The sequence below is a fragment of the Electrona antarctica genome, assembly GCF_951216825.1.
Source record: "Electrona antarctica genome assembly, chromosome: 12".
NCBI lineage: Eukaryota > Metazoa > Chordata > Actinopteri > Myctophiformes > Myctophidae > Electrona > Electrona antarctica.
Window position 1 is genome coordinate 19,866,038 of NC_136793.1, and position 17,183 is coordinate 19,883,220.

The 17,183-nt window shown below is 44.4% G+C and overlaps 2 protein-coding genes across 2 annotated transcripts in view; one reads left to right on the forward strand and one right to left on the reverse strand.

The window, feature by feature from the left end:
- The window catches only part of ppil2 (peptidylprolyl isomerase (cyclophilin)-like 2), a 31,564-nt gene that overhangs the window by 9,082 nt on the left and 5,299 nt on the right, over window positions 1-17,183 (forward strand). The window contains exons 13-16 of the mRNA XM_079515605.1: window positions 9,809-9,898; window positions 11,369-11,402; window positions 14,417-14,534; window positions 15,060-15,116. Coding sequence (XP_079371731.1) covers window positions 9,809-9,898; window positions 11,369-11,402; window positions 14,417-14,534; window positions 15,060-15,116 — 299 coding nt within the window. The remainder of the gene's footprint in view (window positions 1-9,808; window positions 9,899-11,368; window positions 11,403-14,416; window positions 14,535-15,059; window positions 15,117-17,183) is intronic.
- Window positions 98-7,704, reverse strand: LOC306933651 (transcription elongation factor SPT5-like; the record flags this gene model as incomplete). The annotated part of the gene is made up of 5 exons (XM_079515965.1): window positions 98-230; window positions 1,677-2,005; window positions 4,244-4,303; window positions 4,750-5,116; window positions 5,375-7,704. 5 exons carry the CDS (start codon window positions 7,702-7,704, stop codon window positions 98-100), a joined length of 3,219 nt encoding a protein of 1,072 aa, XP_079372091.1.

A 17,183-nucleotide genomic window follows, 5' to 3' on the forward strand; every position in this document is an offset into this window, starting at 1 on the left:
ACTCTCTCCGACACCTTTCTCCAAAACAATAGTTAGTAAATATTTAGTCTTAAGTGAAGAAGCGAAAGAGGAACTTTTCTGTTTTCGTTTGACACCCCTAGCCAAAAAGCATGTGGTGTCTCAGGGAGTAATCAAGGCTGTTGAACCCAGACACAGCATGTGTTCTGGGCAGGGTATCTTTGCCCTGGTAACTGGATGCTATTTGTGCTGTCTTTTCATTGGCTTCCCAGCTGTCGAATCAGGATAATGCAGAAAAGTTACAGTGATTAGACGACCCAGCGTCTCCTCCCCACATCCTCCCCAGTGGCTCCACTCAAGACGCGTAGCTCTATTTGTGGCCTGCTGTTTATGAATTAATGAGTGTTATTTCGCTGTCACATACACTCTCTGTCACACACATCCTGGGTCCGCCTCCCTGTGAATTTCACATTTAGTCAACCAGCTTATGTCTCCATTCATTGCTCTCATTGGCTCCACACAGCAAAATCATCATTTACTTTATTTGTAACTCGGGGAGAGTGTACAAATGTTACCAAACTGGACATTATTTGTACACTATCAGAGTAAAATGAACACTGAGTATCTTACTGTGAACTGTCTGTGAAATCTGGAAGGACGAGGATGATACACTCGTTGCCGGTCTGCACCCTTGTATGCGTCACACTGGATATCTCTGAAGATTGTAGTCCGTAATAAGGGAATGACAGACAATGGATTCATCCATAAAGGAATAGTTTGATTGTCTTCAACTAATGCACTGACTTCACTTCAGCAAGGCTTCTCTTAAGATTTGTGTTGACAAACTACTTTCCTCACATAACCCATTAAGACCTGGAACGCATCCGTCACCTTTGCTTTTAACCACTTTAGCTGTTGAACAATAGCAGATATACAAGCTCATAGTGCGGCACTCTGTGCTGCGCTATTCAGAAAACAGTTTGGATTTAGAAGACCTTTTTTTTTTAATAACGGACCTCAGTTTTTAATGGGTTGTACCCTAGTGATCCTCAAATTCATCCTCAAAATATATTATTTGTATGATCTGCGAGCTGTTACCGTGGTTTGTTTGTTTTGATTGATTGAAGTATTTATTATAGATAGATAGATAGATAGATAGAATACTTTATTGGTAGTTTAAGAAAATTACAGAAAATGACATCATTTAAAAAAACACCAAATGGACTTAAGACACAAAAGCCTTCGCTTGTTTCCATTGTGGTCCACTTTGTAACATGAAACTATACACAAACATACTGTACAAACAAAACAACCATGAAACAAATAATCCTTATATATATATATATATATATATATATATATATATATATATATAAGGCTGGGAGCTATATACATAGGATAAGAGGTACCCTGAGAGAACAGTCCAGAGCATGGGAGATGGGCTATTCAGGGTCGGAAGCTAACTATGGTCAGTTAGTGTGCAGATGGAGCCATGATTTGAAGTCTTTCCTAAATCTTGCAAGAGAATTAAAAAAAAGAATACTCTTTTGGCAGATGATCTATTTGTACACACGTATTCGGGTGCCGTTAAAGTAGTTGTAGATCTGGTAAAGAGTAACAATTTGAAACGCTATTATGACGCAAAACGGCTATTTTGAAATGAACTTTGCTCAAAATGTGCATAGCTACAAAGAATGTATGACTGAAGTGATGGATACCAGTCTTTTGCATTATTGTTGAACTGTGCGAGATCTTTTAAGCTGCGCAGGTTGGGTAGTAGAGGGCGGACAAGGCAGTGCTGCAGGTCCTCTTCTCCACATTCAAAGATGGTTGGGCCAGTTTTGTAGCCCCATCTGGCCATAGCAGCTTTTGATCGCCCCGTTCCTGTTCTCAGGCGGTTGAGTGTCTTCCACCGGACCCATGGTGCTTCTGAGCCAGAAGGGAGGTCTTCAGAGGGGGGGATTCCCATGTCAATAGGAGGGGGGTCATTCTCAAGCTTTGTTGTCCATAGCTGCAGTCTGGTTTCTTCCCGAGATGTTGTAAGGGGCTGGACATGGCAATCAAAAAGAGGAAATGACAGTTGAAATCAAGAAACCAGCAACCAGTACAACTGAAATGATGGCTGTTAATTTGATTAAACAGCTTTTGTGATGGAATAAAAAATGCACAGTGCATTTCCTTATCGGTGGATGAGTCTACTGGTGATGCTCAGTTCAAGGTTCAAGGAGGTCTTTATTGTTACATCTGGTGTAACTGGTACATACAAGTAAATATGTTTTTCCCTGCAGACATTGCAGTAGCATAATTAACAATGGTAATAATAAAAAACGGTAATAATAAAAAGTGGAAAAAACTGTCTACATGCTATAATGGTGGTCCCAGGGTGCACTTGCCTGGGGCTGCACAATATTGACACGAGTTCATTCCTCAGATCTCAAAAGCGATAATGATCGTTCAATAGACCACAATGGAAACAAGCCCCCGGGGATGTCTGTGTTATCTCTTTTAGCATAACCTTTGAATACTTTTTTAACAAGTATCTACTAGTCAATCAATCAATTCAAAAACCCCTCTAATGTATGCTCTCCTGTGACGGTATAGAGGTCATGTGATAGGTTGGTGTCACCTCACATACATGATGGAAAACACAATTATAATCCCATTGTGGCATGTTTGTTCTGACATTCAGTCTGAACCAGGACTGAACTGGTCTAGCAGAATCCCTGACCTATTTACACAGTATAGAACAGCAACGTATACACATACCACAGTTATATACATTAGTTACTACACTTTTTTTGTGGCTTATGATTGACCTTACAGAACTGTGTCTTATTGAACATTTTCTTGGTGAACCTTGGATTGTATTTCAGTACCCTGCTCTATACTTCATTGACCAGAGTCCCCCAGGGGCTGTTATACTAGGTCCGCTCTGTTTTTACCCTTTACACATCTCAGACCAGAGTCCCCCAGGGGCTGTTATACTAGGTCTGCTCTGTTTTTACCCTTTACACATCTCTTTGACCAGAGTCCCCCAGGGGCTGTTATACTAGGTCCGCTCTGTTTTCACCCTTTACACATCTCTTTGACCAGAGTCCCCCAGGGGCTGTTATACTAGGTCCGCTCTGTTTTCACCCTTTACACATCTCTTTGACCAGAGTCCCCCAGGGGCTGTTATACTAGGTCCGCTCTGTTTTTACCCTTTACACATCTCTTTGACCAGAGTCCCCCAGGGGCTGTTATACTAGGTCCGCTCTGTTTTCACCCTTTACACATCTCTTTGCCAAAAAAAAGCCTACATGCATCTACAAGAAAAGCATTAAGTAGTTTCAATTCCAGTTTGAGTGAAGCTGCTCCTTGGAGCCCAACAGCTATTTGAATGTACTTAACAGGTCCCAGGTGTGCATGTTTAATGTGTGTAACCGGGGTAGGGAGTTAAAACTAGCCACCAGTAGAATGTTGTACTGGTGGCTAGTTTTTCCTGTGGTTGGTATGTTTGACTCTTCAGAACTATTTGTCATGCAAAGGGTCAACTGGCTCTTTGCCTTTTTTGAGGGGTGCTAGCCCCTATATACAGCAAAAGCTGTATATAGGATGGGTGCTAGCCCCTCCTATATACAGCTTTTGTCCACACAAGTCTCATATTGTCGTCATGTTCATGAAATGATGTATGATGATGTATAATGATAAGAGTGCCCCTCACTTCACACGGGTGTAATCTTTCTTGTACAAATGTGGAATGTACAGCATGTAGCACAGATCGGTATTATATTTTACGCATACTTTGCTCTCTCACTCAGACTTCATGTGGTCAGCCTGTGACATCGGTCGGCTGACATCAAACATTTTTAAGGCGGCACTGCATCACAATCTCAAAGGATGTACACTGTACAGTGTTATGGTTCATTTGCCATAATACTCACTTCAGTTTTCACTTATGGGGTTGATTTTGAACTAAATGTTTTGTGCTACAGCCAGGTCTAGAAACCTTGCTAGCACCTGCAGTAGAGCAAGGGACAGCTGAGGTTTCACTTAGTGTTAACTGCATTTGTGCTAGTGATGAAATTAGACTGTTACATTAGCCATGCATGGTACAGGTAGCTCAAGTAAGCAGATAGACACGCTGTGTTCATGCATGTGGGATGGAATGGAAGTGGTTATCGCTATAAGCTGTAACCCACTTCTTTTCACTGGAATAATAAATGCAGCTCCAAATAAAATGGGATATTAAATTGGACATTGTTCCTGCAGCGGATACTTTATACCCATAGATGTGGCATATTACCTCATCCAAATGTACCCGCTGCCCCATGTTCCCTGGATCCAGGCCAAAATTGGCAGAAATCTTCTTACACAAATTCACAAAATAAGTCACAAAATAGAACCGTGTTGTTTATATTGAAACAATCACACCCGTGTGAACTGAGTGGTGTAAGGTTTTATATAGCATGATCAGCTGTGGTCTGACGTAATGTCTGACGTAATGAAATCACACCCGGATGTGATTTCACAACTGGCTTTTTTTGTGCAGAAAAAATGAGCATGGTTGCTACGGTCATCCAGTTCACCCGGGTGTGATTTAATTACGTCAGAAATTATTTTGAACATAGCAACCATGCTCATTTTTTCTGCACACAAAAGCCAGTTGTAGGAGTGGTTTACACCACTCAAAAAAAAAAAAAGAATGAAAAAAAAAAAGTTTATACTTTTTTCAAATATGTTTTTTTTTGTGGTAAAGAGCTCAATCCCGAGGTATTCATCACATAACCGTGGTTATTGGTCCATCACTACGGGCTGGTAGATCTGAGGCTTGGGAGTTGGAGCTGCATATGGAGAATATTGCTGCTGCTCTGTGTTGTACATGCCAGATGTGCCAGGGGTCCGGGGATTGTCCTGTGGCAAGGAGCCTTCAGGGCACCCAGGTGTCTGGGTATTGGGGGTCTCTGCATATGGCTGAGGGTAAACTGAAGGTTCGTTGACATAGTCAAAGTCATACTCCTCATTGCTTCTGGAAGGTGTGTTGGGGTTATTGGGGTCCCAGGCCCCACCCTGTCCTGAGGTCCTGCTCCCATCATCATGTAATGGTGTCTGTGAACCATAGTGAGGTGTACGAGTTCCATCGTGTAATGGTGTCTGTGAACCATAGTGAGGTGTACGAGTTCCATCGTGTAATGGTGTCTGTGAACCATAGTGAGGTGTACGAGTTCCATCGTGTAATGGTGTCTGTGAACCATAGTGAGGTGTACGAGTTCCATCATGTAATGGTGTCTGTGAACCATAGTGAGGTGTACGAGTTCCATCGTGTAATGGTGTCTGTGAACCATAGTGAGGTGTACGAGATCCATCGTGTAATGGTGTCTGTGAACCATGCATTGGAGTTCTCGAGCCAGTATACATGGGAGTCTGGGAGCCATACATGGGAGTCTGGGTGCCATACATGGGAGTCTGGGAACCATACATGGGAGTGTGGCGACCGTGCGGGGAAGTCCTACCACTGCGTCTTTTGGCTCCCATGGTGGTTAAACGCTGTCTGTCCACAGAGATGGTCTGACAAATAGAGTGAAGCTCCACTCTGGCTGTGGACTCGGTGGCGTCCTTCACCACACCAATGTACCCTTTGTAAGGTCCCTGGGAGATTCGGATGGTCTGTCCAATCAGGTCATTGTCTCTCCTGCCACGCCCCCGCCCAATCATTCCTCCTCCACCTCCTCCTCTCTGCTGGTGGCCTTCTCCTGGATGATGCATTGGGCTACTGATGCGAGGGCTCATGGGAGCAAAGCCTCCCACTGTGAAATTAGTCACATCTCTGGGCTTAGATCCTCCGGCCAGTACCAGGTGTCGAGTCTTACAGACAAACATGCCTCCGTTCTCCACCAGCCTCTTACAGTGAAGGAAGGCAAAACCACGGAATAGATGGCGGATCTCACCCTCGCGACCCTCACGGCCGTCGATGACTTTGACAATGTCCTTGACATGGATGTTATTCTGTTCGGAGTCCAGAGCCATGGCAAAGGGGTTGTCCTTCCGCCTGGTTACTGCCTGGTGGCGCAGTGTCAGCACTTTACCGTGCATGTTCAGCACCTGGAATGTTTCTCTCTCCAAACGGACGATGACTCCCACAGTGTGTGGGTCCAGTTGGACCAGTTCTCCCCACTCATGCTGCCCACCGGCGTCCACACCAGACGCCGTCTCCGAACACAGCTGCAAGTCTCTCGGCAATACTTTCAACTCGTGCATGGTGAGATCAGAGAACAGGATGACAAAGTTCTCCTCCACTCTAACAATGAGGCCGGTGTCTCCTTCATAACGTCCAGCGATCACCTTCACGTGGTCACCCGTATGGAAATATTTCCTCAACTCATGGGGAGGGAATTCCAGGGGGTCCTTGAGGTCTTTGTGTCTGGGCATAATAGTGATCTTATTCCCATCTACGCTGAGGATTTTCCCCTGCAGATTGATCAGCTCTCCCTCACAAACCTCCACATTATCACCAGCCTGGAGGTTGTGTTGATATTGTTTACATGAGTCAGTGACCATCTCTAGGTCAATCCCCTCAGGCTGGTCCTCAAACTTCTCCAGCTCTGACAGTGTGGGTTTCACTCCATCTGTGATCACAGCAGACATCGGAAAGCTCTTGAAAAGGAACCCTTTGCGACTGTAACGATTTCCCTCAAAGATGATAAAGTCACCATCATGGCTCACTTCACCCAGGATCTCAACATCAAACAGCTTCTGTGCAGGCCTCTTGAACTTCTTCCTTTTGGCAGCCCAGTCTTTCAGGCTCATCTTGGCCTTGATCCTATCGAGGTCTATCCGAGGGATGATCTTCAGAGAGATGGCATTCTGGCTTGGCTCCACAAAATCAACCTGTGCAATGTCATCCTTGTACAGACCTCTCTTCAGGCGGACCCAGGACTTAGATTTGAGGTTGGTAGCCTCCTTAACCACCTTGAGGACGTCGGTCATCTCCTTGATGGGGACCATCTCCTGGTTCCAGTAGCCCATGCGCAGGTTTCCCACACCTTCAATGGCCGCCTTGACATGGGTCTGCTTGTATGACTCCACGTAGATGTAGCCTTTGACATGCTCCGGAACCACGACTGATTTAATCTGGAGAGGTGTGTCAGTGACCTGGTAGGCGATGAACTTCCTCATAAGGGCAATAGCAGTGGCCCTCTCCTTTCCAATCTTACACTTGACTGTCCAAAGGTTAGGATCTTTGACCCCAGGAAGTAGTTTCTGCTGTTTGATATCATCAGACAGCTCCTCTGATCCTCCTGGGACATGCTCAGAGGATTTAGCATATTTCTTCATAATATATTCCTCCAGTGCACCTTCAGAATCGTTCCATGGGTTCTGAAGTCTCCTTGACCTAGAGTGATCCTCATCCAGAACCCCACGGTCTATGTTGGACACGTCTGCCTTTTCCTTTCCCAAAATGTCCTCAGCTCCTTCCTCCCATAGATCTTCATCTTCACATTCATCATCCACATCAGCCTCGTCCAAGATGAAGCCTCCGTGTCTCGGTTTCTTCCGGGGCCTGTCACCATCGTCTTCTTCCTCTTCATCATACTCATCCTCTTCATCCTCTTCATCCTCTTCATCATTCCCTTCTTCTGCTACCTTATCACTGCCCACAGGGCTGTCTGTCTCTTCCTCATTCTCATTATCCTCTTCCACCGCCTCCCCATCGGTGCTGTGTTCACTCTGGCAGTCGGAGAGGTCATCATCTTTGCTGTCGGTCATCGTGTCCGTCAACAGCAGGACGCAACTAAACAATTCTGACACACAGACACACAAACACACAATCAAGAGATGACTGTTGTGGGCAGACTACAAGGAATTACCTCTATAACTGCCCTTTGCACTCTTCCGAGGTCTGTTTTAAAGATGTGCTATCTTGACTCTCGTGTCATCACTATGATGTCACTATGATGGAGGTCAATGTAGAGGGCAGGACGGGTCCATCCGGAACCGAATACAGATTAGAACTTAAACCGGGATGTTTAACAGGTGTAATTGGAATGGTGGTCTTGGTGAAGCTATGCAAGGTATCTGGGTTGTAAAGCCAGATACCTCGGGACGTAGGCTCTCTTGAGTCTTGACTTTCGAGCCTTGAGTGTGGTGTCTTGAGTCCTGTGTCCTATGTTCTGTATCCTGTGTCTTGCTTGGGTCCAGTAGACTGTGTATTTGGGATCGTTGGAGACGACTTTGTGTGCTCATCGCTCTTAGTGGAGCATAGGCCATCTACGACGCTTCTCCATCCAACACGGTTTTGGGCTGTCCTTTCTGCCTCCCGCCAGCTGATTCCCTGTCTCTTCAGCTCCGCCTCAGTGTCCCGCCTCCAGGTATTTTTAGGTCGCCCTCTCTTCCGCTTCCCCTGTGTATTCGAAGTCGGGGCCTGGCGAGTGGTGTTGGTTACCGGTTTTCTCAGTGTGCCCTATCCAGCCCCACTTTCGTCTCAGGATCTGCTTCTTTACCTACATTTGAGTTGAAGAGCCACACTTTAGTTGAAATGGCTATGTCTTTGGAGGACCAGATGTTCTTCAGTATGATGAGGCTGCCCTGGCTTTGCCTACTCTGGCTATGACGTCACTGTCTGTTTCACCCTGCCTGTCTATGATGCTGCCTAAGTAAGTGAAGGAGTTGACTTCCTGAATGGGTTCACCTCCTACTGTGACTGTTGTTGGTAGAGGTGTTGATCGTCATTAGGTTGGTCTTCTTCCTGTTTATTCTCAACTCGGTCCCAAGGGATGTAGTTGCCAGCTTGGCTTTCTTGTCCTGCATTTGGTTGTGGTTTCGTGACAGGAGAGCCAGGTCGTCAGCAAGGTCGAGGTCATCTAGTTGTGTCCATTCTTTGATAGGTGTTTTGAATCAGGGTGATCTTCTCTGGGTTTCCATAGTCTCTCTATCCAAACTAGCAAAGGCTTTTTCTTAGTCTACGAAGTTTATTTATAATGGAGAGTTCCATTCGATGGATTGCTCTAGGGTGGCAATTTGGTCCGTACAAGATCTGTTGCTCTGGAAACCGGCTTGCTTGTCAAGAGCTTTGTGTGTTAGTACCTAGGAAATGATTTGATTGGCTGAGCATGGAATGTGATGTATGATCATAAGAGCGCCCCTCACATCACACAAGTGTCCTTTTTTTGAGTGGTGCAAACCACTCCAACAACCAGCTTTGTCTGTATGTGTCTATGTATGTGTGTACGTGTGTTACTGTGTACCTGTACGTGGGACCCCAAAAAATGAGCATGGTTACTATGGTCACTGACATTATGTCAGACCACAGCTGATCAGGCTATATAAGACCGTGCACCACTCAGTTCACACAGGTGTGATTTTTTATATTACTCCTACAGATTCTATCCATACATCAAGCAAATCGGTGATCAAGACTGATCTCTCCGATTGTCCATATTCCATCCCGTTTGGCTAATATTGCCTTCTAAAGTTTGCAGGATTGGTCCGTTTTGAACAAAATGCCTCAAATCATGAACACAGCATGTGATTTCTGAGAGATTTTGCACGCACAGGCCGAGGAAGAGGAAGAAATGGCACTTAAAAAAGCGTCATGGTGGCGCTATAACAAGCCCATTCATGTTTTTACCTATAACTGCGTCAAATTGCTGTGAAACTTTGCATGCACATTTCCACTACGTTGAGGAACAATTAATGCCCCCCTTTTTAACATTGCTCTATTTTAGCACTGACCTGGTGTGCTCCGAGGAACACTTTTTCTAGTTGTGAATATTTTGTTTGAATATTTTGTAACATAATTGTGAATATATTCCACATGTATTTACTTATTCTTCCTTCCTTCCTCCCTTCCTTTGTCCCACCCTCCCTTTAGGTTCCAAAAGCTGGAGAGAACTTTGTCGGTCTCTGTAAAAAAGGCTACTACGATGGAACCATCTTCCATCGGTCCATACGCAATTTCATGGTAATGACTGACATAAGCTAGTTGAAAGTTCTCCTCTTATAGCCTCACTACCATTGCAGTAATATGAATAATCAGCATTAGCTTTGCCAGGTAACAGCCATTCAATGGTATTGGCAGGAAACTAAGAACCAAATCCCTTCATTCACTACCACAGTCTACTGTCAACGTTTCTCTAATTAGCACCCTTTGTTAAGATAAACTTCCACACCTGGACTGAGAAGTGGAGAACCCTGTGATTCTTTGAATTTATTGGTGTGTTTGTTGATGCATAACATACTGTACTGTTGTATTAGTGCTGGCTGCCATATTGCTTATGTGAGTTTTGAAATTATTGCTGCAGAGGGAACCATTTTTCTTCAAGGCAGCCTTCAGATTAGCACTGTTTACAGATGGGAGACATGTCCCTTAAAGCAGTCCATCAAGAGCCTGTGATTGTGAGAAATGAAAATTTACTTCCAATAACTATGAATTTTTACTTCCAAGAACTATATGAAAATAATAAACGGAGGCTCTTCCAAGAACTATAACTCTGGAGAGGCCCAGCAGACATTCACCCTGAGGCTGAAATTGTCAGAGTGGGTGTGCACCGCTTTTCAAAGATAAGGCAGGTGTTTTGTACGCTCGCATAGAATCTTCATCGGGTTTGAGTAAATAGTGACGCCCCCAGTCACTGTGTTTTACTGAGTTTTATAGTTTTACTGAGGTTAGGTTTCTGGTTTAAGGACTTCAGTGTTTTGAACCATACAATTGTATAAATACAGTACAAAGAATGTTTGCTTTCGCCATCTTTGTTGAGGAAGAGTCTGGGTTTTAGTCTTACTAGAATTACTAAAAGTTTCTAAATCTTATATTTGGAAACTGTAGTTACTGGAGGTCAAATGCTTAAAGTGTGATTACCATTGAGGGGATTAAACATGTCTACCTACACCCATTGGTGTCAAACCCATTAGTGTCAATATTAGACCATCAGCAGTGATGGTCTGATTTTGAATCTAAATGGCTTTGTGTTTATGCTATTGCCCTGGAGTATCTATCCCCTGTAATTGAGAGCAATTTGGAGGTTAGGTTTAGGTATAGTTCTACTGAGGTTAGGTTTAGATATAGTTTTACTGAGGTTAGGTTTAGGCTGTCAATCACAGCGACTGGCCAATCACAGCGCACCATTTACTCAAACCTGCCGAAGACTCCATGCTCGCGTTTTGTACAGCCAAACCTGGCTAAATGAAAAGTTACAAAAATCTTACTTTAATGAAAGCAAAAAACAAAGGACGGTACCAACATCAGTACTTGTCATTGGCTATTCACAATATCGGCCATATAGGCGGTTTGCCCATTGATGTATTTAACAAACCACATTATGGTGTGCAAAATTGTCAGCAGTAATGTATAATAAAGTATTCAATAAGTTGTCAATGGAATAAGGTCCTTTAACCCAAGAATTGGTCTTACCCATGAGATTTGTGTTTCTAGATGCAAGGAGGAGACCCCACTGGTACTGGCACAGGTAAGGTCAGACCTGCACTTACATCGCTTACATAACCAACATGATTTTGCAATATTAATAGCTCCCATTTGTTTTTTTTGTGCAGATCGCATTCATAACTACAGACGAATCAAGAAAGTTACTAAATATACTTTAATGCCACAAGAGCGCAGACACACACAACACATGCCTGATTTTTAGAGGGACTGACTCATGAAAATCTATGTGTGGTTAGCTGGTTCAGTCCTTGCCGTCATCTGTACCGTGCTTGGGTGTCTTGGAGCGTTCAGCAAAATGAAGCAACCATGTCACATTTATGAGTGTGCAGAATTCCTGGCCACTGGGCAAACATCTCGAAGTCACCTGGGTGTGAAATAGACGCACACACGCGCACGCGCACACGCGCGCACACACACACCCCATCTTTTGGGCCACTGTTTTGTCCCTTGATCGAGCATTTCCCACACAGAGGGGAAATATCTTATACATATTCTATGTAATTTAGCAGGAGAGAAATGCAATCTATGCACGGTTTTAAATGGAATCAAGGACGATGTGCACCAGGGAGCTGGAGGAAATCATACAAGGCACCAATCTGCTCATCAGCAGTAATCTGAGTTCCCAGAAGTTTTATTTCTCGCCACTACATCGGCAGTAGTTATGGGTTTCGGTGTCCGGGAACCTTTCCGATCCGGCTGCTCTATCTTCTGAGCCACTGCTGCCCCTATCAGTCACAGATGATAGGCAGCAAGGCCATGCTTTGTTCTGCCACTTATGTATTCCCTGTCATCCTTTAAAGAGCAATTCAAAGTCCCCGTCACCCTTTAATGACATAATAATAATAATAATATCTGGGATTTATATAGCGCTTTTCAGGACACGCAAAGACGCTTTACATGTGTGGGGGGCAGAACAAAAAAAAGACAACTTTATTAGAAGAAAAAAAAAACAATTAAAAGAATAAAACCAATAAAACAATGCACATAACAAGTTTAAAACACATCAGCTTGGAAATGCAATTCGGAACAGGTGGGTTTTCAGTGAAGATTTGAAGGTAGGAAGTGAGGGGGAGTCTCGTATGTGTTTGGGGAGAGCATTCCAGAGGGTGGGGGCGGCCACAGAGAAGGCCCTGTCGCCCCAGGATTTGCGTTTTATTTTTTTGGGAACCTCAAGGAGGCCGGCGTCGCTGGATCTGAGGGAGCGGGATGGGGCGTGAGGCACTAGGAGAGCGGAGAGGTAGGGGGGAGCCAGGTTGTGAAGTGACTTATAGGTGGTGATGAGTAGTTTGAAGTCTATTCGTTGTTTGACGGGGAGCCAGTGGAGGTCTTGTAGGACTGGTGTACACCAATAGCTACAGGTGTATATACCAGTATATTCTAAAGATTGTGTGTTATATCCATTAAGTTTGGATATTCTGGATTTGGATACCATAGGTTATACTTGAGACATTTTGACGACGGTTATATAAAAACTAGTTAAATTAGCTTTGACTGATGAATTGCATTACTGTTGAACAAGATAAGGGCCCAGTGCACCATTGGCTATAACCACCTTGTTTAACATCCAGTCATACTGATGGAAAATGTCAACCAGTTGATAAATTATGCAGAAATGTCACCAGGGGAAGTGTATGGAGTCTGCACAAAGCCCCTAAAGGGTAGACAGGCTGGCAGTATGCAATGTCTATGTGTGCACTGAGCAGTGAAACAGACCTCTACCAGTTGAGAGCTAAACTAGAAAAAGTGCCCTTCTGGGCACAGGTCTCCACCAGGAGGATAGGAGTGTGTGATGTTTGGCAAAAAAATTCGGAGTAATATAAACAGGTTTCTTTGTTTGTTTCTTGCAACAATTTTCTTCATTATGTTGAGGAAATGCAGAGCCAGATCACTCATAGCATCTCTGAGGATAGAATTCTGGATGAGCAGGACATGAGCAGGCATTTTGTACAAAACGGGCCACTCGTGAAAACTTTGGAAGGCAATCTTAGCTAATCGGTGTAGAATCTGAGAAATCCAACAGGCTCGTCTTGATCACATGACTACAGAGATCATGTGTACCGATTTGCGTGAGATTTGGATGAAATCAAACAATGTGTTTTGCAGAAATCGGCCTCATGGTGGCGCTATAACCGGCAGATGTGGAGGGATGCAGGGAAAATGTTTTTCCATGGCCTCTAGGGAGTGCGCATACATAAGTTGTATACAGATCGATGCAGTTATAGGTAAAAACAGGAATTGGCCTGTTATAGCGCCACCATGAGGCTGATTTGGGGGGGGGAAATAGCGGCATGTCGTCCTCGGCCTAGTGGAAATGTGTGTGTATAATTTAATGGAAATTGGACACTGTGTTTGTGATTTGTGGCATTTTGTTTGAAACGGACCAATCATGTGAGCTTTGGAAGCCAATCTTAGCCAATCAGGATGGAATATTGGAAATTGTGCAGATCCGTGTTGATCACATGACTATGGAGATAGTGTATACCGAATTGTGTGATGTATGGATAAAATGTGTACGAGTTATCTACAGAAATGTGTTTTGCCTAAATCGGCCTCATGGTGGCGCTATAACAGGCCGTTGAGGAATATTTGGGGCAGAGGTTCGTCGTTGGCATCCAGGGAGTGTGTGTGTGCACAGTTTGGCATGGATCAGGCCAACGGTGCCGGAGATTAGCTGATAACGGACGGACGGAAGGACGGACGGACGGAAGGACGGAGACATGGACGGAGTGCAAAACATACTCTCTCCCCATGCCTTCGGCCTGGTGGAGACAATAAGCTGACAGGATGGATTTGGCTTGAGTGCAGGCTGTTGCTATGTTGGAATGGTCTGATTCAGTAGCAGTTAACTAATTTCTCGGAATTAAATGGTTAAAATAAGACTTCTCTGATAAGACTGTCTGAGAGGCAATTTTTTTTTCTGAGGGGTATTACAGTGGGGTGATATTTTTCGAAGATTCCCAATCCCATAATTTCCCCCCCCCCTCTCTCTCTCTCTCTCTCTCTCTCTCTCTCTCTCTCTCTCTCTCTCTCTTTCAGGTGGGGAGTCATTCTGGGGGAAGCCTTTTAAAGACGAGTTCCGACCCAACCTGTCCCACACAGGGCGGGGGGTCCTCAGCATGGCCAACTCGGGCCCCAACACCAACAAGTCCCAATTGTAAGAGATGTTCCTCCCTATTGACACCTGTCACAGTATTAAGCCTTCTCCTGTCAGCCACAACACTTGAGCAAACGGTCAACAGCAGCCAAGCACAGCCCCTTGGGGGGCGTGTTGTCGTTACTTCACCTCCCCTAAACTTGCTATTGTTTTCTGCAGAAATAATTCTTATAACTGTTTAAGACGTTACGTTTGTATATGTTTTGTAATACGAGGGCTTTTCCCACTAAAGGCCCTGTTATAGTTTGTCGTACAACAAAACAGGAATTTTCAACTAAAATTTTAAAACTACGCATTTCTGCAGTACAACATGGTCCTTTGAGTATGTATAAAATAACCTTGAGCCTTGTCTTAGTTCAGGAAATGAGTGCTTTTGCTGACACTGTTCTTGTAATGAGTGATAGTCCACCACCTGGATGCACGAGTATATAAAATATATACCTCAGGTTGCACTTTATTCTCTCTCTTTGATTGTCCTGTGTTCTAACAAAGTGTGCTTTCTTTGTCTTTATTTTTTTCTCTCAGCTTCATAACATTCCGATCATGCGCCTACCTTGACAGGAAACACACTATATTTGGAAGGTACGTCTCCTTTTCCTCTGAATAGCAAGCGTGAAAATGATATGATATTAGTACTTTATTGTCAGTTTGCACTGACATTTGTCTTGCGAAGTTGCGACCCAGCAGCCTTGTATGCAACACATACAGTATTCACACATTTGACATAACGCAAAACAGAAAAGAAAATACAATTGCATACATAGAAACATGAGGGCAAGTGCAATGTCCACAGCTCAGTCTAGTCCTGGCCAAAATCCTGATTAAACCTCTTGAGCCCCATTGCCCCCGCAGGCGGGGGCAGCGGCTGTCCACCATTGACCCGCTCAGCGGGTCAATGGAGACCCAATCGGTCTCCGGTTCCAACTCCAAAAACTGTGGATTTTCCCCCTGGACCCCCCTTGGGTTTAAGAAGTTAATTACAATATATTCGGGAGAGGGGGTGTTGTCCAGTTGGCAGTCTTGTGGATTTGATTGCTTTGGAAAGCAGGCATTTGAAATGCTCACTTGTTTGATAAGTCACATGTCCATTTTGCACGCACCCATTCTCAAAGGTGTCGTTTACTTGTTATATGGGGTCCCCAGTTGTGACACGGAATAAACCCAGATGCCTGAACAAGTAGGTTATTGGAACATTTGGTCTCATTTATGTGGGCCAAAGCAGTGGGAGTTCAGTAGACTATGAAATTGTAAGTCTGGGTTTTCAATGTGTTCGGTGTAGTTTTCACATTGTACTGTAGGTAACTGGTAATGGTCTTTGGTTATTGGTTACAGATCAGGCTTTTACCAGTATGACTGTGCCCTGTTGCTGCCTAAAACATTGACTAGGGTTACTATCACAGTAATAATTGCCATTAGGAGATTATTATGTAATTATTGTGACAGGCCTAACATTGACTGCTCTTTGCAAATGAGTCTTTTGAGGATTCTGACAACTTAAAAGTCCTGTTTTAATGGGTATTTAGTCTTTCCATAACCATACTATTCTAGTTCGTCTGGCTCTTGCTAAATGACAGGTGGTAGCACATCCAGACTCTCATGATGATTGTGCAAGACTTCTCCAGAGAAGTACTGTATGTTAAATTCTCAGAATGTGACTATGAACTGGTCCTTCATGTTACCTTTTTGAAAATACTAATTTTAGTGTTTATTTGCTCCTGACTTTGTTTTGACTGAAATCTGGTGATGTTGTGCCCCTATTCCTAATGCATTTTTGAAGATTAAGTAAAGTGTTACCTTTTTTTTCCCTTACAGAGCTGGGTGGGTGGGTGGGTGGGTAGGTGGCTGGGTGGGTGGGTGTCTGGGTATGAGCATGAAAACAGCATGGTTGTTTTTCACCACCTGTGCGCAACCTAACGCACACACAAAGACACACGCACGTATTAACTGTATATATGATGCTTTTGGGTGTGCCAGTACAGTACAGTAGAGGGTACAGTAGCGGGACCGCTACACGGTAACTCTGTCATTTGTCAACCGTTTCGGACGTGGGGCAGCTCGCCGGAACCGGGCTGGCACCCTGGGTGCCCCCCCGTGAACCCCCACACGGAGTTGTACCACTCACTTCACACAGGTGTGATTTTTTGTTATTGATCTAAAACATATTGTTGTGACAGTAAGCAGCTCACACACTTGAGGTCCTATTTAAGGGAATCTGACCGTGTTCTACCCCCCCCCCCCCCCCCCCCCCCCCTTGACTCACACACATACGGTACACACGCACACACAGTTCTGATTGCGGGGTAACAGTGGGTTCCGAGGGAACAGCTGGATAGAAATGTTTCAGTCAAGAAATTTGACAAGTTGTTAAACCTGCTCTTCACCATGGCAGCCAATGAGCCATCATTGACCCCCGACCCCCCCCCCCCCCCCACACACACACACACACACACGCCTGGCCGTAAACATCTGACACAAACTATATCTTCATGGGTTGTTTGCAGGGCCTCAAAGCCTGCACAGTGTCTTCTTTAGCATTCATCTTTAGTCCCAGGGAATATATACTGAAGTTGTGTAAATAGTACACTGGTCAGTGAATATTCAAATTGCACATTTGAATGAGTTCTGAAAATTATGATAGGATCCTTGTTA